The 23,090-nt window shown below is 44.4% G+C and overlaps 1 protein-coding gene across 4 annotated transcripts in view; it reads right to left on the bottom strand.

Moving 5' to 3' along the window:
• SENP6 (SUMO specific peptidase 6) overlaps nt 1–23,090 on the bottom strand; it is a 2,017,494-nt gene that overhangs the window by 1,145,436 nt on the left and 848,968 nt on the right. For all 4 annotated transcript variants that reach the window (XM_069606272.1, XM_069606273.1, XM_069606275.1 and 1 more), the window contains one exon: nt 10,337–10,578. In XM_069606272.1, the coding sequence (XP_069462373.1) occupies nt 10,337–10,578 (242 nt within the window). The remainder of the gene's footprint in view (nt 1–10,336; nt 10,579–23,090) is intronic.

Raw genomic sequence — 23,090 nt, 5'->3', positions numbered from 1 at the left:
GGGGGTAATATGTGACCCCTCACATTTGACAAAAGCAGTGCAGCAGAAGACTTCTTGGCTTCCAAAGCAGATGAAGGCCTGGACTCACCCATGCTCTGCTTCTTAGGCAGTCGTTCCTCCGACCTAGCCCTCTGGTGAGTTGGTGACCTCTTGACCGTGGGAGTGGAGGACCTGCCCCCGTGGGAAGAGCCAATCTCCGAAGCCGGATAGGCGTTGTCCTTCAACCAGCAAATCAAGTGCCTGTTGCTGTCCTTGAGGGCTTTTTGGTAGAAACCCAGACAGAAGTCGCAGTAGTCGGACGAGTGAATGGGATACAAGCATTACAGGCACTCTGAATGCCTGTCCCAGTCGTACACATTGAGGCTGCAGGTTGTACACAGCCGAAATAAAGACTTCCTCTGCCCCGAAGATGACATAACGGGACCTGGACAAGCACTTGTTCTTGGAAGAAACAGTGAAAGCTGACGTGAAATCACTGAAGTATTCACACAAAAAAAAAGATTTTCTGGAGAGAACTTGAGGTAATCCCAACAGTTTGAAAGACTTAAAATCAGAGAGGAACCTGCAGGGGCGGTGTTATACTCTCAACGTCCTGTTGGTGTTGCCTAAAGCACCCATACTGACGTCAATATGACACTCAAGGTGTCTAAGTTTTTTCCATAGGAAAACTATACTAAAGTTACTGAGGATTCCCAGCCTCACGACGGGGAATATTCACAGCATGTGAATCCATGAAACATCCAATGCTGGAGAAAGCTGTGTGTCATCAGCATAACACTGGAAATTAGGAGAGAAGGAGATGAGGTGAGCCAGAGGGGCGAGATGGATATTGAAGAGCCACAGCGATATGATAGAGCCATGGGGGATGGCACAGGTAGAGAGTTAGGTACTGGAGGAGAAAGGGCCCAGTTGTAACTGGAAAGGGTGGTTAGTGAAGAAAGGTCAGTCAGTCCAGTGCCCTGTCTGTAATAACAAGGGCATCAGGGAGACGTTTTATGAGGATAGAGTGGTTGACCATGTCAAAGGCGGAAGAGAGATCAAGGAGAATGAACTGCAGGAGAGCGAGTCCGGATTTGCGAGCATGTCTTCACAAGTGTTCAGGAGAGCAGTTTCCATGCCTCTGGATGCCCGGAAGCCAGATTGATAGTCATGGAGGCAACCAACATGTTCAGTATGAAGGATCAGTTGGGGGAGGACCAACTTCTCCAAGAGTTTACCCGCGAAGGGGGTGGTGGAAATAGGGTGCTAGATACCTGGGCAAGAGGGGTCAGCAGATGGCTTTTTTAGGAGAAGGTGCACAAGTGAGTGCTTGAGAGAAAGAGCCAGTGGCAAAGGGGTGGTTACAGAAGTCTGCAAGAGCCAGGGTGAGAGGAGATGTTGTCTTTAATGGTTCTACAGGAGCAGGGGAGCACCTGCTTGGATGAGACCTTCATAGAGTGGACAACCTTAGAGACCTCATCAGGTGCTATAGGCAGGAGGGAGAACAGTGGGGAGGATGCAGGGGGGTTGTGCAAAGGGAGGCAGGGGCAGGTGAAGGAGTGGTGATGGGGGAGTGGAGAGATGGGGGGGCGGAGAGCGAGGACAGGATGCCCTGAGTTTTAGATGTGAAATGGGAGGCCAAAGTGTGTTAGTGGCTACAGAGATGCAGGCTTGGATGTGGGCCCTCTTCTTGGAGCGGATATAAAAACAATATTTCCTTTGGAGCAAGCGCCAGGCCAGTTTGGCAGAGAATGAGCCCCAGGTCTGCCACTTCAGTTCAGCAGCTCAGCACTTATGTTCCAGAGACGCTAGGTCAGAGTCATACCAACTGTTGCACTTGGAGGCTGGCTTCAGGCAGATCCTCATGACAGGGGCAAGGATGTCAAGGTTGTTAGTAATGGAGAAGAAGTGAAGGTTAGCGAGGACAGAGTCAGACAATTCTACTCACTAAAATAGAAAATAACAGGTGGCGGGTGTTTCACCTGACCTGTCGTGGGGCCAAGATCCAAATATACCAGGACTAGCTGTTGTCGCAGTCCAAAAGCACAGGGTCCTTTAGCCACATGTTAACCGGCTTAGAGAGGAGGGCATTCGTTACAGATGGGGATTACCTACGGCCCGATCTTTACATACAAGGGGAAACCGCGAACAATTAAATCACCTAGACATTGTTGGACCTGCGGTCGACTGACCCTCACACTTGCACAAGAGCTCTTCCTCACCTACTTCATTGAAACAAAGCAACCAAAAAGAAAGCTGGTAAATAACATGTCTGAGGGACCCTCTAGTAACAATTGAGGAAGAGTCTCCGATTTATCTGCTATGACCTGGAACTGACATTCTGGCTTGTCCCTTAATTGTCCTATGCAGTGCTCGGATCCTACTCCTTTTTGTCTGTGGCTTTAGTCGTCTCGTGGACTTGGACATTGCATCATTGGCGGGTGACTATGTTGAGACTATATATGGGATACATTACTCAGTGTAATCGTATTTCTGATGCTTAGATTCACACGCTAGGCCGACATCTAGTGGAAGCTGTAGAGTATTACAACTGTAGATTTCCAAAACTCGAAAAAGGACGTTGACAGGGCACCAGTAATACTATCCCTAGTGTGACATCCACTGTACCCATGGTCCTTCACAAAAAGAGGTCCCTCAGATTGTTTTGTTCTGACATGAGGTTTCCTTAAGTGTAGCATAAGTACAGGTGTATCCAAGCATATAGATATCAGAGAAGTTCATAACATCTATGCACCTTCTCTCAGGGGAGGAAGGGTGGGTGCATGTGAATCCAAGCAGTTACAAGCATCAGAAATACGATTAGGGTGAGTAATGTATCCCTGCTGAGGCTTGTGGAACCGCTTGTCCCACCTGTGGATCTGCTTTGAAATGGGTGTCAATACAGTAGTGCCGAGTGAAGGTGTGTACTGAGCTCCATGTAGCTGCTTTGCAAATGCTGTCCAAGGGGATATTTGTGATAAAAGCCAGAGTAGCGCCTTTGCTCCTTGTGGAGCGAGCTCTTGTTGTAAAAGGCAGTGTTTTGTTCGATAATGAATAGCATAATTGTTACATCCGACTAGCCATCTGGAGATGGCATTCTTGGAAACACTGTCGCCTAATCTGCCTAGTGCTATGGAGACAAACAGTTGGTCTGTTTTTCTAAGCAGCCTGGTCTTGTTTACGTAGTGTAAAGGACCGCCCTCCTCACATCCAGTGTGTGGAGTTTTACCTCAGCCGAGCTAATTGGATTCTGAAAGAAAGCAGGAAGCTCAATGGATTGGTTCAAGTGGAATTCGGAAATGAATTTAGGGGAGAACCTAGGATGAGTATGTAAAACCAATGTATCTTTATGGATGATAAAGAAAGGGTCCTGCACTAACAATGCTTAACAATGCTTGCAATTTACTAACTCTTCTTATGGAAGTAATAGCCACTAATAAGGCAGGCTTGTATGTCAGTTGTTTAAGACTTAACTTATGCATAGGCTCGAATGGGGGCCCCATGAGCTTTGCAAGTACTACATTGAGATTCCATCCTGCCGGTGGGTTCGAAATTGGAGGGTGGAGTCTTTTAACTCCCTCCATGAATGCTTTAATGACTGGAATTTTCCACCATGATACTTTATTTTGAGAGGTGCTATATGCTAATAAAACTGCCAGGTGGACCTTTATGGAGTTGAATACTAACCCTGAATCGAACAAGTGGAGCATATAAATTAGAATGTGAGAAGGAGTACAGTCAATGGGGTTTATTTGTTTAGACTGGCACCAAATTACAAATCTCCCCCACATGTCAAAATAACAGTGTCTAGTGTTATTTAGTGTTTTCGTGCCTCCTTGAGGATATCCATACACTGTTGTGGTAGATTAAGGTGTCCGAACTCTGGCTTCAGGAGCCATGCTGACAAGTTCATTAAGTGTGGTTGAGGGTGCACTGTTCCCCCGTGTTGGGTTAACAGGTTGGACTGACATGAGTTTAATGGAATCGCACATCGCCAGCTTGAGCATATGTGGATACCACGGCTGTCTTGCCCACATGGGAGCAACTAGGATGAGCGTCATCTTTTCTCTGTGCATCTTGTTCACTATTCTGCTCATTAATGTAGTCGGGTCAAAGGGGGGGGGGGGTGTAGAGCGTAAGCAAATTTCCCTTACCAGTTCATCCACAGGGCATGCCTCTTGGAGTCTGGCTGGGGGAACCTGCACGCTAAGTCTGGGCATGGCTTGTTTTCTCCTGTAGCGAGAAAGTCTAGTGTGGGGTAACACCACTGAGAGAAGATATGGTCTACGACATTTGATCCTAGTTACCACTCGTGTTCCTCTGGTAGGGGATCTCTGCTTGGAGAGTCTGCTAGAGTGTTGAGTACCCCTGGAACGTGTTGGGAGGCATGGGAGGAACCCGTCACTGGCTGTCACTGTTTGGGAGGTGTTCCTCTACCTCTAGATGTGGAGGCTCTCCCCCAGCCGCGGGATCTGCACTGGCCTCTTGGGTAAACTTGGGACGCTTTACCCTGGTGGTTGTTCCATGTTGAGTTTTGATTTTGTCTGTATCCGGAGCCTCTTTGGGAATTTTGGCCACGAAAACAAAATTATTCCCGCCCCTTTGGCCAGGTTATTAGTCAGTTGCCCAAGGAATTTGAGGGTATCATATTTCTCTTTGGCTGATTTCAGAGCGTCCTTTACCTCTTTGCCGAATAGCACGGTCGGTTCCAATGGCATGTTGAGTAACGTTGCTTGGGTCTGAAGCTTGAAGCCAGACTGCCGTAGCCAAGCGTGGCGCTTGATAACGGTTCCTTCTGCAATAATACTGCCTGCATTATCTACAGCGTCCGGGTTGTTCTTGAGAATGCAGCTGGCAGTGGCTTTGCCTTCCACTGCTACTAGGGCAAGTCTAGACTTTAAAGGCTCTGGAGTAGAGTCAATGAGGGCAATAATCTCATCCCATTTATGGCGGTCATAGCTCACCAACAGTGTGGAATTGTTGGCGATCCTAGTTTGAAATGCTGCCTAAGTCGCAACTTTCCTTCCCATGGGAGTGGTGTACCTGCCCTCTTCCAGGTAGTTCTGACAACGAGCGAATCAGGCTTAAGCTGTCCCCTGATATATAAAGGGTCTGACGCACTGGACAGAAATGTTTTTCTACCTGCGGATTTACTGTCTGTGTTTGATTGGGTGTTTCCAGTGAAGGCTGGATTCTTCTCTGGATAGACTAAGATGGCGATGAACTGGGTGGCGGCTTTCTTGTCTCCCAGGATATCTCTGACAAAATCTTTGTCTTGCCGAGTCTCCTGTGTTTGAATACCAAAGTGTTCAGCTGCTTTGATTAATATGTCGTTGAATAGGGGCTGATTATCTACTGGAGAATCAGGCACTGGGGAATCCTGTTGATTTGGTGAAGACATAGTATACACCTCTGCCTCTCCCTCCTTATCATCATAGTATTGATCAGTGTGTTGGTAGTCCTCATTATCCCCTTCAGTGTCTTTATGAATGTCATAAAGGTCATCAGAAGTGCGAGACCTTTTTCCGGTGGTTGGGATGAAGAAAGTGGCTGGGAAGAGGAACACAGGGGCTACGAGCTGGAAGCCTTCGCAGTAGGAGGTGTAGTTTGAAAAAGTTCGGCAGCCTGAGAGTTTGTAAATGAAAAATATTGCAAAAAATGTCATTCTCGACATCATCCTATCTATGTCCTCTGCCGTCCAAAGGGCTGAACTGGGCATGACCCAAGGCTAAGGTATGACAGGGACTTGTGTTGATGGTGTAGGAGTGGAGAGGGCTTTATTCTGTAAGGCCTCAGCCAAAGAACCCTCTTCTTGTGGGACAGGTAAACTTTCCTTAGAAGGGGTAGACTTGTCCCAATGAGACTTGTCTTTGTCCTTATGGGACTTGTCCTTGTGATTAGAACTAAGATTTCTTGAAATGGGAAGCCTTTAACAGGCCTTCTGGGACATGTTTAACCAGGTGAGACAACCCAGTGTTTAGACTTTACAGCCGATTTCGACGAGATGGGTCGAGTTTCAGAATTGGAAAGGACCTCAGCCTTGTCTGTCGACAGAGCGTTCAGTCGATGTAGTTTTATGGGCAGTCTTTCGGTTTACTGGGCCTGTCATGGGGCGATCGGGACCTCGAGTGCCCAGAGGACAGGGACTCTACAGATCTCCCCCTAGACGCTGTATCTGGGCGTTTGGTCGGCGGCACCAACACATCGCCGCGGGGTAAGTGCTTTGTGGTGTGGGAAGCAGAAGAGCTCTTGCCGCCAGGTGTCGTCCCCGTAACAGAGCCGCCAGCCTGTCTATTAGGGTCGGGGGCTTGCACTTGGGAACTTGCCTGCTCCCCATCACCCTCGCCATCCAAAAAGACGGTGATGCTGCCGTCACTGGAAGCTCCCTCCATGTCGGCCTTGACATGCATGGCGTGATGGGCCCAGCACTTGGTTCTGCGATCTTTAAGGGTCTTCGGTTTAAAGAGCTTGCAAGTGCCCTTCGTCGTGGTTGCGGTTCAAACACAGGGTGCAAACACTGCGTTTGTCGATCCAAGGAATTTTTTTTATTACAAGTGGGGCAGAATTTGAAGGTGGGAAAGGCACCCAGGCGATAAAGGTAAGGGGAGGAAAAATGCATTGTACAATGACCGCCCCCCCCCACTCTCTACTGTACGGGCCGGTGTGCCATCCAAGGCCGAACGGGTCTGTCAAAACCGGACTTCGTCAGACGGCCCCGTCTTGTCTTTACCACTGCATCGATGAAAAGGACAGAAAGAGTAACTATATTTAAACTTATTCATAAGCAAATGGCGTCAGCTGAAATTTGAACTCTGCAAGAAGCGTCCGTCACAATGGCGGAAAAAAACAATCGGAGGGACCTCGACACGTGAAGGACCAAGGGTACAGTTGACATCACACTAGGGGTAGAATTACTGGCACGCCCCGTCGACGCCCCTTTTCGAGTTTAAAAAACAACTAATACTCTGCAGCTTCCACTAGATGTTGGCCTATGCATAGCATGTGATCCAAGCAGACTCACAAACCTCAGATTGTGATATATATATATATATATATATATATATATATATATATACACACACACATCCGTATACACACACACATATATATATATATATATACATACACACACAGACACACTTGGGTGCGGCAGTTGCCGGTATTAGCCCTGGACTATGATGGCAATAGCTCTGTTCTGTGATTTGTTTGGTTCTTTTTATTTTAGAACCTATGCAGAAGGAGCAGGGGACATTTTTGAAAGTTGAGTAAAAATCGGATGCAGAGCCGGTAGTGCTACTAAATCATCAGCTGGGGGTGGGTGCATGCATGCACTAGTTGCTGGCACACTACATTTTGATCCCTGACCATGTGGTAAACGGCTCGATTCGCTCATCAGGCTGCTTACTATGAATGCACAGGGAATAAATTCCCGCAATAAGTGCAATTCAATTCTAGAGACCGATAGACAAAAACTGCTCGCTCTCTTGCAGGAGACACTCCGTGACCTTTGGCGACTTCACGACGACGAGTGTGACGATAAACATTTCTCACAAGGACACAGCACCTTTTCTAGAATCAGCATGGATCTACTTTCATCATCCTTGGTCCTTTAAGTTCCCAAAGTGCATATTGCAACACTCATCCTATCAGACCACACCCTGGAACTTGACATATAGGTACATAGACTGTCCTTCTCATAAACCACTATGGAAACGTAGTGACCCTGTTCTTGGGGATAAGGTTTTTTCCCCAAGCCATTGCAGTCACCAAGGATATAGTCACCATTTTCAAGAGAATACGGACAGTGCTACCTCAGAACTCAGTACTATAAGATGCTATGAAGCGTGTCAACAGTGAAGAAATTATTGCACAAACTAAACATCACAGGCCACTTGGGGAAACGTGAAGTTCTTGCAGCTGAATAGTTACCTAAACAGGGTCCCAAGGCAGATATGCACAGCACCAAACAAATTTGACACCCCCCCCCCCCCCGGCTCAAACTCTTAACTAAATTGTGTAACCCCTTGCAAGTATTTGGGGGAAAAAAATTGTAAGAAATTAAAAATAATAAATCACTCCCTCCATGAAAGAGTCTACCACTGTAAATATAAAAACCAGGAAAAACCTGCGGTGGGAATGTCAGTCGTACAGGCCAATTAACTTATTAAACATTGATGCTAAATGATTTCAAAGTACTGGCCACAAGATTGGCAAAAGTATTGCCTCTGCTGGTTTACCCCGAGTGACATGACAATATCAGGTGTGCTGAACGTGATTGATACCGTCAGATGGGTTGGCCGAAAACCTGGGAGTCCCAACATTGATGCCACAAAGGCCTCCGATAGAATAAACCAGTTCTACCTATGGGAGGTACCAGGAGATAGAGCGGGTGGTTGCTGACAGGGTCCCATAAAACATCTCTATGTGCGGACTGTCATGCTGCCACTGACAGATCTTCGAACGTCTCTCAGTGCTGCTAGGACTGAAGTGGTACATTTCAAAGAGGTATCAGGAGTCTCTGAAAACTACCAAAAGTCTACTGCTTTGGGCATCCAGGTACACATCGACACAATAGTCTACCTGCTTAACATTTGTCTGTTACACTGGGAAACAGAATCTATTGACTACTAGGAGTGTGTATCATCCTCCATCCTCCCCCTCGCCCAAGCAACCTATTAAAACTAGCTTCTCTTGATTGTTGAGAGGCCTGGCTAACATCCTTCAAAGCTGGAATAAGCAAGAGATCACATGGTTGGAGTGGATTACTGCTGTTAAAATGAATCTCTTACCTAAATTCTGGTACTTCTGCAAAGCCCTTCCAATTAGGATGCTTACCTCATCTCTAATGACATTGCAATTTATGGTTCAGAACTTTATCTGGGCAGTTAAGAAACCTAGGATCTCAAGAACAGGTGTGCTGAGTGACAGATGGGGGAGCATGGAAGCGCCCAATCTCATTAGGTATGATCTGGCTATGTCTCAAGCACCCAGTCCTGGAGCAAACCTACTGCGTCCATCAAATGGGAAGGGGAGGCTTGAAGAGGACAATTCTCACTGTAAATGAGCTGCTCTGCCCTTTATAGAATACAGACTAAGCATTCCTGAACTTCTACTCTCTTGGCATCCATGTAAAACATCACTGTTTTACTGGCATGAGGCACGTGGGAGTGACGCAGGGTAGTGGTCCTTGTTCTCCCGTCTTCAGTAACCCTGAATTTTAAACAGGCTTAACTGGAAACAGTTTTTTACATTGGATTATCGGGGGAATTACGCACCTAGCCTTGTTACATCAGAACAAATCTCTGCTCTCATTTATCAACTGTAAATCTAAATTCTCCTTGAGTGAGAAATAAAGGTCATATATACTTAAATTCGGCTCTGGGTAGCTCACCCTACAGTGAGGGACAGAGCAGCACAAAATGTGGTGGATCGGGATCTTAACCCGATTGCTGGTATTGAGCAGGGTAGAATCAAGGCTCTTTATAAACGGTTGGGTACCATCTTATTACTGGCTAAACCGTATTTCTCATTGGGAAACTTACGTGGCTCATCTATACCTGGGAAGAAATGTGGGCTAGGAATCGCACTACTTCTAAATGTGTTATTAATAAAGAGTGCATGTAAAAACTAATGTAGATGGTATTTACCTCCTTTAACATTACACAAATTAAACCCTGCTGACATGGGTGTGGTATTCAAGAAGTTATTTCCATATGTGGTGGTCCTGCTCTGTGATTTGCATGTTATGGGACACTGTACTGGCCCAAGGCAGTATCTGGAGTGAAGTTGCCAGTTGAGACGGTTGTCCTGTTGGGAAGCTCAATAGAAGAGTTTTACAGTGATTCAGGATCCGAGACTCAACCAATTATCCCAAGTCTAGAGGCTGCCAGGATAACTATAGCCAGGGGACAGAAGAGTCCCGAGGCTTACACACTGGTGGATTAAAGCGTGGGACATCCCTAGTTGAAGAAAAAGCTACGGCCTGCATGAATGATCAACTGACCAAATAGCTGAACATTTGGCTCCCACTTGTTGACCAGTCAGAATTTTCCATCCCTATCCTGTAAACTGAGATCTCCGGCAGAACTATTCCCTGGTGTGAACTTCTACTCTGATAATGGCAGGTTTGTTGTATTTACCTTTTGTTGATAAGAATATGTAATTTGCTCTGATGGGGGTCTGTTACAGTATGATTGAGGCGTTTGTCATTTTACCACTGTGGACACTTTCACATGCACCGCACAATTTGTTAAATCTAGGTTTTGAAAAAAGACAATGTTTAATATGTAGCGCAATCACATGACATTTTCATAACAAATCATTCAAAAATCACAGGAGACCAACAGTGAGCTCATACTTGATCTTTCATTCTGGCTTTCCTTGGTAGCGCGACTGCGCATTCAGTCTCTGTGGAAGTTGCACCGCATAGCCTCTGCTCAACTTTGCTGTTATTTTCCTTGAAAGCGGCTTCCACTTTTCCAGAAGAGGGAGCTGGGGAGCTACATGCTGAATCAGCAGGGCGAGGCGATGTACTGTCCGCTCTATTAGCACTACTTGTGCTGTCGTCGTCATCTTCCTCCTCATCACTCGACAACACAACTAAAGAAAATATTTAACACATAAGGCGTACAACCTCCATTTGATGTTTCCTGACATAAGCTGTGTACACGCTCAAACGGCTTCATAATTATTAGTTTAATAATAGTTAGGTTAAACTTTGCACTATAGTACATCCATTTAGATTTCTAACCCAATAGTATTGTATTAAAAGCATTCACAAGTAAGTTCCTTTAATTTAAAGAAAAGGGTGTAGCCCTTAAATTACAGAAAGAAAAAATACGTTTAACATTCTGACCTGGTCACCCAATGAGCAAAAAAAAAAAATAAAAATAAAAAAAAGAACAAAAAAATCAAATAAACAAACATTAGCTTTCAACTCAGAGCACCATTTAGCAATCATAATCCATAAGACAAAGGACCACAATGTGTATCCCACAAGCAACAAGCTGCATGCCTCACCCTTAAATATTACTCACCACACGACAGGCACTAACACATTCACACTGCACACTCATTCAATTTGTATTTGTGGACATGCAACATACCGAGAGGTTTGCATTGAATGTTTGACTATCATGTGTTTTCAAAGATATTTTCTTGTTGCGTTTCCCTCCAGCTAACAAACTCATGCACACTCCATTCACATAATTTTAAGAATCAAAATTAGTTTCTAGAGTATCTTATTTATTCTGTCCTTCAAATGTTTGAAAGCAGCTTCTACATTTCGTTCTATGATAATCTTACTTTCTAAATGACCAACAGAAAACATCAGTAATAAATTTACATTTTAAAGTCTACTGTAATAACAGGAAAGGCACCTCTGTAATAGAAGCAATATGGGCTAGCAGAGGACCATGTACAAAAAAGGGATATCTAGTGGCAAAGAAATTCAAAAAAGTCCCTCGGGCCACCAAAATAAATAAAAAGCAACAGGGAAAAACATATCCAGAAAGTGCAGGGGCCCCATAAAATGACAAAGCAGAACCCCCAACAATGGAATTTCGTCCCAAGAGCCCAAAACGATAATGTAGTTCAAGAAGCCATCTTTAGTCCAATCATTTTTGACTATTCACCAACAGCTATATTTGAAATTACAATTACTGTATTATAGTACTAAGACATCTTGGGCAGTCTGGTAGTCCAGTTTCAAAATAACACAAAATGCAGGTTTTGATAACTTATTTTACTCTCTGGAAATAGAAAGCAGAAATGGAACAATGCATTAGCTTTCGAAGTCCCATAGACCATCAGATTCTGCAGGGGAATAACTGGAAAAGAAGCACGCATCCCCAAAGCAAAGGAAGGATTTCAAATTTAAACTGGTTAGAATGTTTACATGTATGATTTCTGGATGCACTGAATACTTAACATAGGAAATGGTTAATATTGTATCAAGTTTGTCTTAAAGCACCAAAATAGCATAAATCACGTGTTTTGCCAAACAGGATTCCAAATATTTGAAATATAAATATACTGTGCAAATTAATACAGATTCTTTATCTGTTAATGGAGTGCACATGAGTTTGTCATTGGGAGGGGAAAAGTGAGAAAGTATATTGAGCATCAACCATTTAGGTAAAAACGCCTGAATATGTAGTCTGTTCATAAATAGGAATTACCAGAAATATGTGGAGTGTCGGAATTAAGAGGGAGACTAAGTGGCTTCAAGATCCAACCATTTTGAAGGCATTTCAATAAGATAAATGAAGTTGCATTTTCAAATACATCAAAACACTTTTTACCTTCCCCACTGACAATTTACAGAATCAGAGCGATATTATATGTTTAACAGCGTCTCCCTTTAATGTGGTGCAGGTGCTTCTTTACATGTGTGTGCAGCTCCTTCTGAACATCTGCATGCAACTTTCAATCTATGTGTGGTGTGTGCAGCTTTCAAACTGCATGTGTCCACAGCTTTCAATTAACTTGTGTGTACAGCATTCAACATGTATGTGTGTCTAGGTACAGCGGTCAATCTATTTCTATTCATTTGCCTTCAGATCTAAAGATTTTGGGCTGGAGATGTAATATTTTCCAGTAAAAGGTACAACATTAAAGCACACTTGCCCTTTCATGCCACACATAGGGCTACCAGTGAATTTCAAGATAAGGACTTGCATGGGTTTTACACTTAACATGATTTTCAAAGAATAGAAAGATTTCTTTAAGGTACGTCTCACCAACAAAACATTTTATGACGTCTCCTCCTAACGGCAACAAATAATAAATGCTGTTGACTGGCAAGATCGACCCATATTCTTAGGACTTGAAAGAAGGGGATCTTCCCTCTGAGTCCTTTGACTGGGAAAAGGAGAAGGGAACTCCTGATGATATAAAAAGGCCCTTTTCTGTAATCTAACTTCTAACATGAATGTACCAGTACAATAAAACAAAGATCAATAAAATCTACACATAAGGGGGAAAGGTTCAAGATATATGCTGCAGTTATATGTATATTTGCAGACTATCATATTTCATATATTTTATGTTTTTGAATCTTTTTATCTACAAATTGCAAGTGATTTCAAGTTTCTATGATCTTCCACTGTACATAATTACATTTCTTAGGATTAAAAACAAGAAACTTTCTTCAGACTGACCAGAAGTGTATGCACTTACTGCAGATGTCACTTGGTACATGGAAGATCAGCTCTTTTCCATGATACTACAAAGAAAAGCTCTAAATAGGATTTTATTTAGGTTTTAAAAAAGCAAGCTGTCCTTACAAAGGCCTGGAAAACTAGTTTGAACAAGATTTTGCTTGGCATAGGATTCTCATTTGGGGTAAACAAAGTCTTGGCTTGTGATACGAGGCCTTCCGACTCAAATTTCTGAGCTTGGGAATAGTTGATCCAAACTGAAGCAAATTACATGTACCGGCACGTCCCGTTTCAAATTTAATAGAATACTTTTCACATGAGTTTAATGAAATGCGTGGCACGAAACCATGGTTAAAAACTAATAGCATGTTGTAATCCAAAAGTGCACTTTCTACAAACATTAGAAATATGGTACTGGTAACATTTTGGAATTGTTCAAGTATAGTTCTAAAGCTCTGAATAAATGTTCTGAGGCCTGCTGAGCTTTGTTCCTGGTAAGCACACGCCAAATGTCTGGGCCTTATCTTTTTGCATACAGCAAAGTTCCAACTTAAGTAGTTCTCTGCATGTCCTTAGAATAAAAAACCCAGTCTCTGGACGTAAAGTATTAAGAAAGGCATTAGAAAAGGTTAGTCATAGTTTGTGTCTTGCGTGAGCACGTAGTTATTTGTATCTCGCATTTGAACTGTTTTTATCATGGCAGGGAACAAGATATGAATCACAACAGGAAGTATAATTTCACTAACAACCCCTCGTCATGGCAAATTCATCACAGACTCAATTCATTATTCATGCAGAATAAGCATCTTTAATAGCAGCCAGCAAAACAGCATACAAACAATCTACAGGACACAAAACCAACAAACTTTATACAGTGCAGCAACCCCCCTTCCCAGGTTTGCATGGTTTTTATACTATCAACTGACACAGGTTTCCTACGAAAGGTGATTATCCATATATCTTAAGATAGCTACAGTATACAATGTTTGAAACTGTTACCACTTGAATTACATGCTTTTCATGATACGGCATATAAGCAATCAGTGAGTTTCACACACCTTGAGGAGTAACTTTGCAACAGATAGTTTCAGATACATTTCTAGAAAGCCAGTGTTTCTACTAGGACGACAGTGCTCACAGGGCTCAGCCAGTGCCTGATCCACCAAGTTTTGTTAATTCTACAGCCTGAGGTTGACTCACCAATCAAGGCTGTGCTCTAAAACATGCTTGTCTGAGCAAAATGGGAAATACATATGAAGCGAGCAGACTGAGGCGAGATGCTTCTCGCATCCTATCTGGGGTATATTTTGGTTAGGACATGTGAACAACATAGAACAATGCAGTTAGAGACAGTAAGGCACAATTTAACATGGACGCCAGCGATGGCTTGCTTCAGCAAGTGAGACACAAAAAAGTACATAAATGGGGTACAATCTTTCTCCACCCCCCTACCCCCAATCACATCCCCCTCCTATGAAATGTTCACTCCACTCATTCATGCACAACGTCTGGGGAGCAAACAGTACAGAAAGGCATATGAAGGCAGCATACTTCTTCAGTGGTGTTCAAATGCAGTATTTGTGTCCTTCTGGAAGACTTTTTACAATGTGTACGGATACAGGTGCATATCCATTTAAATACCAACATAAAACCATACAGGTTGAAGATGAGCACAAGAATCAGGAGTACGACTTGGGTGACAGGACTCATGGAATCGAGGAGCTGGGCTATCCAGGAACATACAGCACATTCTGTATTAGTTTTCTCATGGAGTCTGGTGCATATTGGCAAATCCAGTGATATTAACCTTTGGTATGTACGAACAGCATTCACTTTTTACAAGAGCGCACACGCCTCCTTTAGACGCTAGGAGAGTACAGTGCCATATGATTTTGCAATACCATAGAGTGAACAGCCACCTGCTCTCAGGAAACAAAGGTACATGGAAGGCGTGGTAGCATTCGCAGCATCGGTGAAGTGGTGTGGCAAAGTAATCTGCCATGGCCCGCTGTGGGGAGTGTGAAGAGTTGAGACCCGAGCGCCCTTTAATTTGCGACAACTGAGGACACTGAACTTGATAGCTGACAGAGTACATTCAAAACTGTTCACGCCAGTGTCTCGGTGCCGGCAAAGAAGATCTGGAGCTGACACAGTGAGCCTTTCTTTCTATTTTGCAACATTGTAATGTTGATGCAGCGAGGATTATTGCCCACGTACACCTGATTGCCATTGTAACTGAAATCTTAAAGTTGAAAGATTGAGACGAGATAACGCAAGGTAACACTACTGTCGCAAAATCTGGTGGGAAATTGCCCGATACAATGTATAATTTGCTTACTGCAAATCTCGGAAGTTCCCAAAGCCATTGAAATAGACTAGTTTGAAAACATGGGATATTTCGGAAGTGTAAATCAGATGCCTGCAGAACAAAAATGGAGGTTTAATACTATTTGGACCTGGGTTTAGGCACCGAAATGGGCCATGCACCTAAAACAGCATATAGCCCTGTACCTGGAAAAGAGCATACTAGGACCCTTATACAGTAAACTAAAGACTTCACGCTGTCTGCATCATCCATGAAACGGAAAATAACTGATTTCTTTACCAAAGGTCGCAGTCTGAGTTTGGGAGATTTACAGACAGAGGCAGCAGCATTAACCCAGTTGAATCAAATAAATCTTGGTGGAAAGTGGAAGTTTTTACAATTCAAGCATCCGCAACAAGTGAATCAGCAAGCAGATCAACTTCCAGACATTGACTTGGGAAGTGATGCAACATTATGCTCCATTTTAGTAATGGTGGTTGCCATGGACATACAAGAACACTGGAATGCAGTCCGAGACTGAAGAGCAACCCCAAGTGCTACAACAAATCCCAGAAACACAATTGGGGTCAAATAAAGGCGCAAATGATGTAACCCTGGCGGCAGTGCTCAATTTTGTCCTGAACTCACTTGTGAATGTTTTTGAACTTCTAAAGGGTGAAGTACAGGTCCACCCTAGAATTTTATTAGAAATGACTAAGGACCTGGACTGGTGTGACTCATCTATAGTAGGTCTACAATCATGACGACATGAAATACAGTGCCATTATTCCAGTCCCTTTTGGAAGAGTTTGCTAGGCTGGTGCATGTTCCATGTGAGATGGGGGAACGGAGGATAAGGAACAACGTATGGAATATTCTGTGGGACCCCTAATGGAACCCACCATATCAAAAAGGTAAAAGGGAAGGGTGATGTTATTCCACGAGCAAAGGCACCTCAGGAGCAGAAATCTAAAGATATGAAAAGACAATATCAAGAATGGTACGAAATTGAAATTCATGCACTATCTGTTCATTCCCAGATCAAATGAGAAGGAATCGGGTGATTTACCATCTCCTGAGAGAACATGATCCACCCCTGAAGGGATAAAAGTGGAGTTCCTTTCTGCAAAGAAATGTAAGAAACCCCAGTTGGTTGCGTCCACAAGTATGGAAACTATTAATAGTTATTTAGGGGCCACAGAGGTGGCCTGTCAAACTGAGTTGCCTTTCACAGAACCCACTTGTCAATACCTGACTGGGTCAAATAACAAAATTGTGATGGCTGAGCATCCAACTATTTCTAATGGACTCATGGAAGAGGCACATGCATTTGTGTAATTTCCACACCGCAACTACAAGGCCAGAACTTGGGCTCTCAAAACACCAGAGTGTGTGCACTCAGGCAGAAGACCCTACACAAGAATGTTTAAGAGGGTATCGTAGAATGAGTAATGGATGTAGAGGTTCAGATGGTGGCAAGTTGTTGGTATATAGATCCGGGGATCAGGTAGGCATGGGGAGAGTTCCAGAGTGGTCTAATTGGTTCAGGACGGAGTGCACCTTACAAGGTGAGCAGAAACTTTTTATGAATAGAAGCGCCCCCCTGTCCCTGTTGCATGAAATCCCAGCATTGAGAATTATTACTTCAAGCGACAAACATATCAAGAGTTGAGTTAATCTTGGACAATAGATTGGATATTGCAGTGACATTCCATCAATCTTGGTCCAAAATCACCTGTTCACTTATATTGACAAGCTGAGGTATAGGGGCACTGAAATGAGTGATTACGGTGGAAAAAGACCTGCCCTTATCAGGAGAGAGTCGATTTCTGGTAAGAATAACAGTTTGAATCATAGTATTAGGCTTGCAAATGATCCGCCAAATATCACACAGAGGGGAAATTGTATTTGGGCTCTGAATTACCTGTGACAAGTGATCTAGAAGCCCTAACTTAAAGCATTGCTTGCTGCAGCTCTCGAGGCTTCAAGCATTTAATCTGTCAGGAAAACGCCATTGAGAAACTAGAAGTAGAAGTGGTAATAATTCAGAAATCTTTCCAGACATAATGTCTATATTGATGGATTCACTATTTGTCAGCAAATAGCTTTAAAAATGTACTTGTAGATCCCTGGGGGGTGGATGGTGACCGGGGATGGGGGCGGGGGGTTAGGGTGTTTGCTGCTTGCCACTAAGAAGCAAGATTGGGCCCACTCATTAGTACTTTTATGTTCCCATCCTCCCTGTGTTCCGGCAGTGCGAGTTTTGCCCGCTGTGACGTGGGTTCACCATTATCAACCTGTGTGCCAATTATCAAGCAGTGCCTCAGGTGACATTGAGTGGTTGGAATCTATTTTAATGCAAAACCAGAGTGAGAGTTCCAATCACATGTTAGCTGGTGATTTTAATACCAACTGTCTCACGGATGCATCACGACCAAAAATCAATCATGAGGTGAACGGTTTGAAAAGGGAGAATTTTTTCAAGGCAATGGGATCTTGTTCCATTCATCTGGAACATGCAGGGAGACCAGGAGAGCAAGACACCTGGCACCGAGGAGACCAGATTTCGAGGATCGGCTTGGTTTACCTTTCACCAGGGTTGTTCCAATCCTGTGAGCATTTTTATGTTAAGGCAGAACAAGTGACCACTGAGGGCCCTATTCTAAACTTGGCGCAGTGAAGGTGCTAAATAGGACGATTCACTGCACCAAAAGAGGACCCCCAGGCTCCACTACTATTCTCAAGTGGGCCTGGGCGTCCTCAGAGCACGACAGTGATCTGTGAGGATTGCGCCTGTTTTTAGTTATAACGGGTGCAATCCAATCTCGGCAGCATTTTTGTAAAATAACAACATTCGTTATTTTACAAAAATGCTGCCGAGAACACAGACAAACATGTTCCTATACACCAAAGTGAGCAGCTTCAACATTGCAGGATGTTGAAGCTGCTTACTTTGGTGTACATGAAAGTGTTCATATACACCGTACGGGTGTATAGGAACACTTTCATTTACACTAAAGGGAGCAGCTGCTCACTTTAAATGAGTCTTCATATACACCATACAGGTGTATATGAACACTTTCCTAAAGTGTTCATATACACCTAATTGGTGTATATGAAGACTCATTTAAAGTGAGCAGCTGCTCCCTTTAGTGTAAATGAATACACCCATATGGTGTATATGAACACTTTCATGTACACCAAAGTAAGCAGCTTCAACGTTGCATCCTACAATGTTGAAGCTGCTTGCTTTGGTGTACATGAAAGTGCCCATATAGAACACACGGGTGTATATGAACACTTTCATTTACATCAAACAAGGCTTCATGTGGCACTCCTCCACTTTAACGGCACCAAAAGGGTACTGTATATATGCGCTAGTTTAGCGTACATATTAAACTGGCGGAGTGCCACAAGAATAGGCTTCCAAAAAGCCAGTTTACGAATGTGGCGGTTGCTAGGTTGGTTTCCAACCCAGCCCAGCAACCGCTACATGCATTCCGAAAGTGGCGCATTCCTTCCGCATTCGGAGGAATGCGCCACCTTCAGAATAGGTCTTAAGTACCGAAAAGGTTGTTAAGCCTTTTAACGTCCTTTTCGGTACTTAACACCTGGATGAGAATAGGGCCCTCAGTATTGTGGGGGAGGTCTGCATGCTCATTCCTTGCTGAAACAGTAAGTAGGTGTTATGATCTCTGCTTCCAAAAGGCCAGGACTTACCCAACTCCCTTGGAAGCAGACCCATAACCCAGGTTCCGAGTGCCAGCCAGTCCCAATGAGGACCTTTTGGACCCTGTCCTGGCGCCAGGCTCATAAATATGCCCAGTCCCAGCGCTGCAAGCGCCGGGCTCATAATGCTTGGGTGGACTTACCTGCAGCAGACCATGCTGCTTACTTACCTGCCAGTTGAACCCCTGATCCTCTTCTGTTTGGGACTACTTTTCCTGTTGGGTGGGGCAGGAGCCACTCCCTAGGTTCAGAACACTGGAACTCTTCTGGAAAGCAGGAACTCTTTTCTTACCTAGGCGTGGCTGTGGAAGGAGACACCTAAGCACTACAGGAGGCTATTTAAACCACACCCGATGGATGAATCTTGCTTTGCGTTATTCTGCATCCTCTGCAGCAGAACGCTCATCGTGTCTTCTGCATCTGATCCTTGGCCTAAAGGAAAAAGGCTTACCATCCTGAATACAGTCTTCAGCAACATCTATAAAGACAAGAAAGAACAGGTTAGCACTACGGTCTTCAGTGACAGCGCATCTCTTACCTAGTCCATCGGCTGTCATCAACGCCTCGCGCAGCATTCCTGCATCTGAAAGACAAAAGCTTACCAACTCTTCGCACGCTCCGGAGGCCTTCAGCGCTGCATCCGCATCTGTAAGACAAAAGAAGGTGCGTTTAAAGACATTGAGTAACGTTCAATACTCACGTGCCATTACTCCATCCACGCCGAACTCAGTGGGCATTCCGGCATCCTTCAGCAGCTCCGAACTGGTACCTGCAAAATAAAAGGACAGTTAGTGCGCATCGTGAAGCAAGCAACAAGCGCTTACTTACGCGCTTCCAGGCGCTTCTATTCCGCATACGGGTCCATCCTCAACTCACTTCAGCCAGTCAACCGCCATCGCCGGAACCCTGCAAAATAAGAGACAGCATTACAAAAGACTTTTAAAGACATTTGAAATATTCGGAACTCACCGTTCGTGAAGTAAACGACGGACAGCAGTCCTCTTAAGTCAAGAGGCCTGCTCTACCTATCCAGTGAAGAAACTGGTTACAGCACCCTGCCCCGAGGCAGATGGAGAGCTCGGCGTTCACTTACCTAAGGTGAGAGCGTTAACCTTTGGGGTTCTACAGGAGAGGAGAAAAGGAAAGAGATAGGGACACCCCAATAACCCCAGTTCATTAATCCCATATTTTCTATCTGCAGACATCTTACTCTTCGAGTCAGGCATACAGTGCACAGAGGTCCAGCCCAAAGAGCCAACCGGGTGGTGCACATCACATTTGAAGATACGGTAGTCGCCCAGTCAAGACCGGCGCCTCTGCGAGAATCAGGTGAGCGTTACAGTAGGCTACCATGCGTAGTAGTAAATTATAAAAACTAGATAGTATCCAGTGACAGGAATAGGTTTTTGTTTATGAATTTATTTGCCTTAGAATGGAACAGAAGTGGGGGCATGATGAAAGGGATGTTATGGGCCTATATGCTTTATTTTCCAAAGTACTGCATGACACCATTGTAAGTATTAAGAATATGGGATTCTGTGCTACGCTTAAGAGGGGCAATTATATGCCAGAAATACAAAAATGTAATCGGGAGATGCGAAGGATCATTAGGAGTCTTAAACATTTCAACTTGACTGTTTCTGGAACGCTCAACGCATATAAATGAATAAAAAGACATTTAAGAGTAAGCTAAAAGGTCTGTGTGTTCTGAGGCATCAGAAAGCAGGGGAGAGAACGTCATCAAACTTTGGGGATATCTGTTAAGAATTTTTGGCATGTTATAAATGAGAAAATCGAGAACTCCGGTGGTTCACCAAGAATGCCCCGTTGTAGACATTGGTGGCCCATTATTATCAGCTATATCGATCAAGAGGTGCATCAATTAAGATTGAAGGTGGGCTGAGACATCCAGTACTAATTAAGATACTTAGTCACTCGAGAGCACCGGGACAGTGTCCTCTGCAACAAAGTCTTAAAGCCGGACCCGCCTTTTTGGGACTCAATATTGTACGGATTGTTTAATTCCACACTGTCGCCAAAAGTTCCCCTACTCCTGGTACGCTGCCACAATTGAATTGTCCCTATGTTAAAAAAAGACAAGTACTGTCCTCTCAACTATAAGACAATAGCACTTTGGGACCGACTCAAAAATGTTGGAGTCTCTGGTCTTGGCTGAACTATCATCATGGGAGTGATGGGATGGAGTGGAAGCGGCAGGGCACTACTAGCAGACTGTCTTCCTGGAGATGGAAGAGGTAATTGCATTGAGGTCGTGGGACAATATATTGCGGGTGGGCACCCTGAATGGGAAGGGCATCAATTCTCTCACCAAATGATGCATGGAGGGACAGGAATTCAGAAAAGACGCTTTGGACGTGCTCTTTCTACAAGAGACGATACTGGAGGCAGCAGAAGAATACCCTTGAGAGGAAGGGGGATAGGAAAAACCTTTTGGGTTCTGGGGCACATAGAAAAGGTGGAGTAGGCATAATGATCCACAGGCGCCTTCACCTGTTTGAAATTGAAGATATTGTCCTGTTAAAGGGGAGGTTGCCGATAGTGCAGGGGCTACTAGAAGGGGCTTGGGTGCTCTTCGCCGCAGTGTACACCCCTAACCAAGACCAAAAATCCTTTAATGAGGAAGCGATGAACGCCATACTGGCACGGCGGCGTGGGATGGTCATAATCGGAGGGGATTTTAATTTATGGGCAGGTGCTAGCTTGGACAGGCTCATGAAAGGGGGGTTAAATTCCACTGTGGAGCAGGGGAGATGGATTGGTTTCGGAGGACCTTCGTGTATGCCGATCAGCGCATCTGAGCCAAAGGAGTTTCACATCCTTTTGTGGGGTGCACGAAACCTTCACGAGAATATCTTACCTGCTATTAGACACAGTTGTTGCAACCGCCCAGTGAGTTGGTCGGACCATGACATGGTCACCATGGAGCTGGATAAAGCAGGAATGAATAAAGGGGAATCCAGATGGGGATGTAATTACTATTTGTGGATGGATCCAGTCTTTGCCCCGGAGTTCACTACAGCAATAGAGAACTATTTTAAAATAGAACAATCCGGCGCATCCGGAAGTGCTCGAAAGTGCCATTGCTGTTGTGCTGGGCAGAGTTTGCCATTCAACTTGGACAAACTCGCGCCGGATATGATTTTGGTGCCGAATGCATATGCTGAAGAGGAATCTCCTTGCTCCATCGCAGTGGCGAAAAGCCAGTAAGGATTAAGGACTACAACAACTGCAGTGCGTGCCTAGACCCGCCCCCAACCTCCCGGCACTCCTCAAGAGCACGGTGCAAACGCATCTGCACACGCATCGGGAGGTGCTTGAAAGTGCCAGTGCTGTTGTGCTGGGCAGAGTTTGCGTTCAACTTGGACACATCCCACGCCTAATTTGATTTTGGTGCCGAATGCATATGCTGAAGAGGAATCTCCTTGCTCCATCGCAGTGGCGAAAAGCCAGTAAGGATTAAGGACTACAACAACAAGTAATTATATTGTTTGGGACTTATCACTTTTTTTCAATCTCTTAGGCTTAAGACTTATGAGATGCATTTGGTCTTATTGATTTACTGGCCGGGGCGCCCTTTATGACTGCAACTCAACATTGTATGTACTCTGTCGCATGACCATACAGTAAGTACTGCTTGGTTGGTTAACTAAAAGTTAAGCAAGAGATGTGGTTCTGAAGATTGGCCAGTGCACAAGGTGTGATCTAATATTGTGATATATCGAAAGACATCACCTATCCTAGAGTAACCATGGTGGGTGGTGTGATACTCCATAGTGGAAGATGCATTGAACCCGCCCTCGTGAACAATATAATGTGGTGTTAATTCCTGAGAGCAAACAGGATATATCCAGGACAGGATACGGCCAGCGAATCTGGACATGATGGCATGCCCTGTC

The sequence above is a fragment of the Ambystoma mexicanum genome, chromosome 4p (genome assembly GCF_040938575.1).
Source record: "Ambystoma mexicanum isolate Mex_15411 chromosome 4p, UKY_AmexF1_1, whole genome shotgun sequence".
NCBI lineage: Eukaryota > Metazoa > Chordata > Amphibia > Caudata > Ambystomatidae > Ambystoma > Ambystoma mexicanum.
Note: the sequence above shows the minus strand (reverse complement) of the source record. Positions and strands in the feature narration are given on the sequence as shown.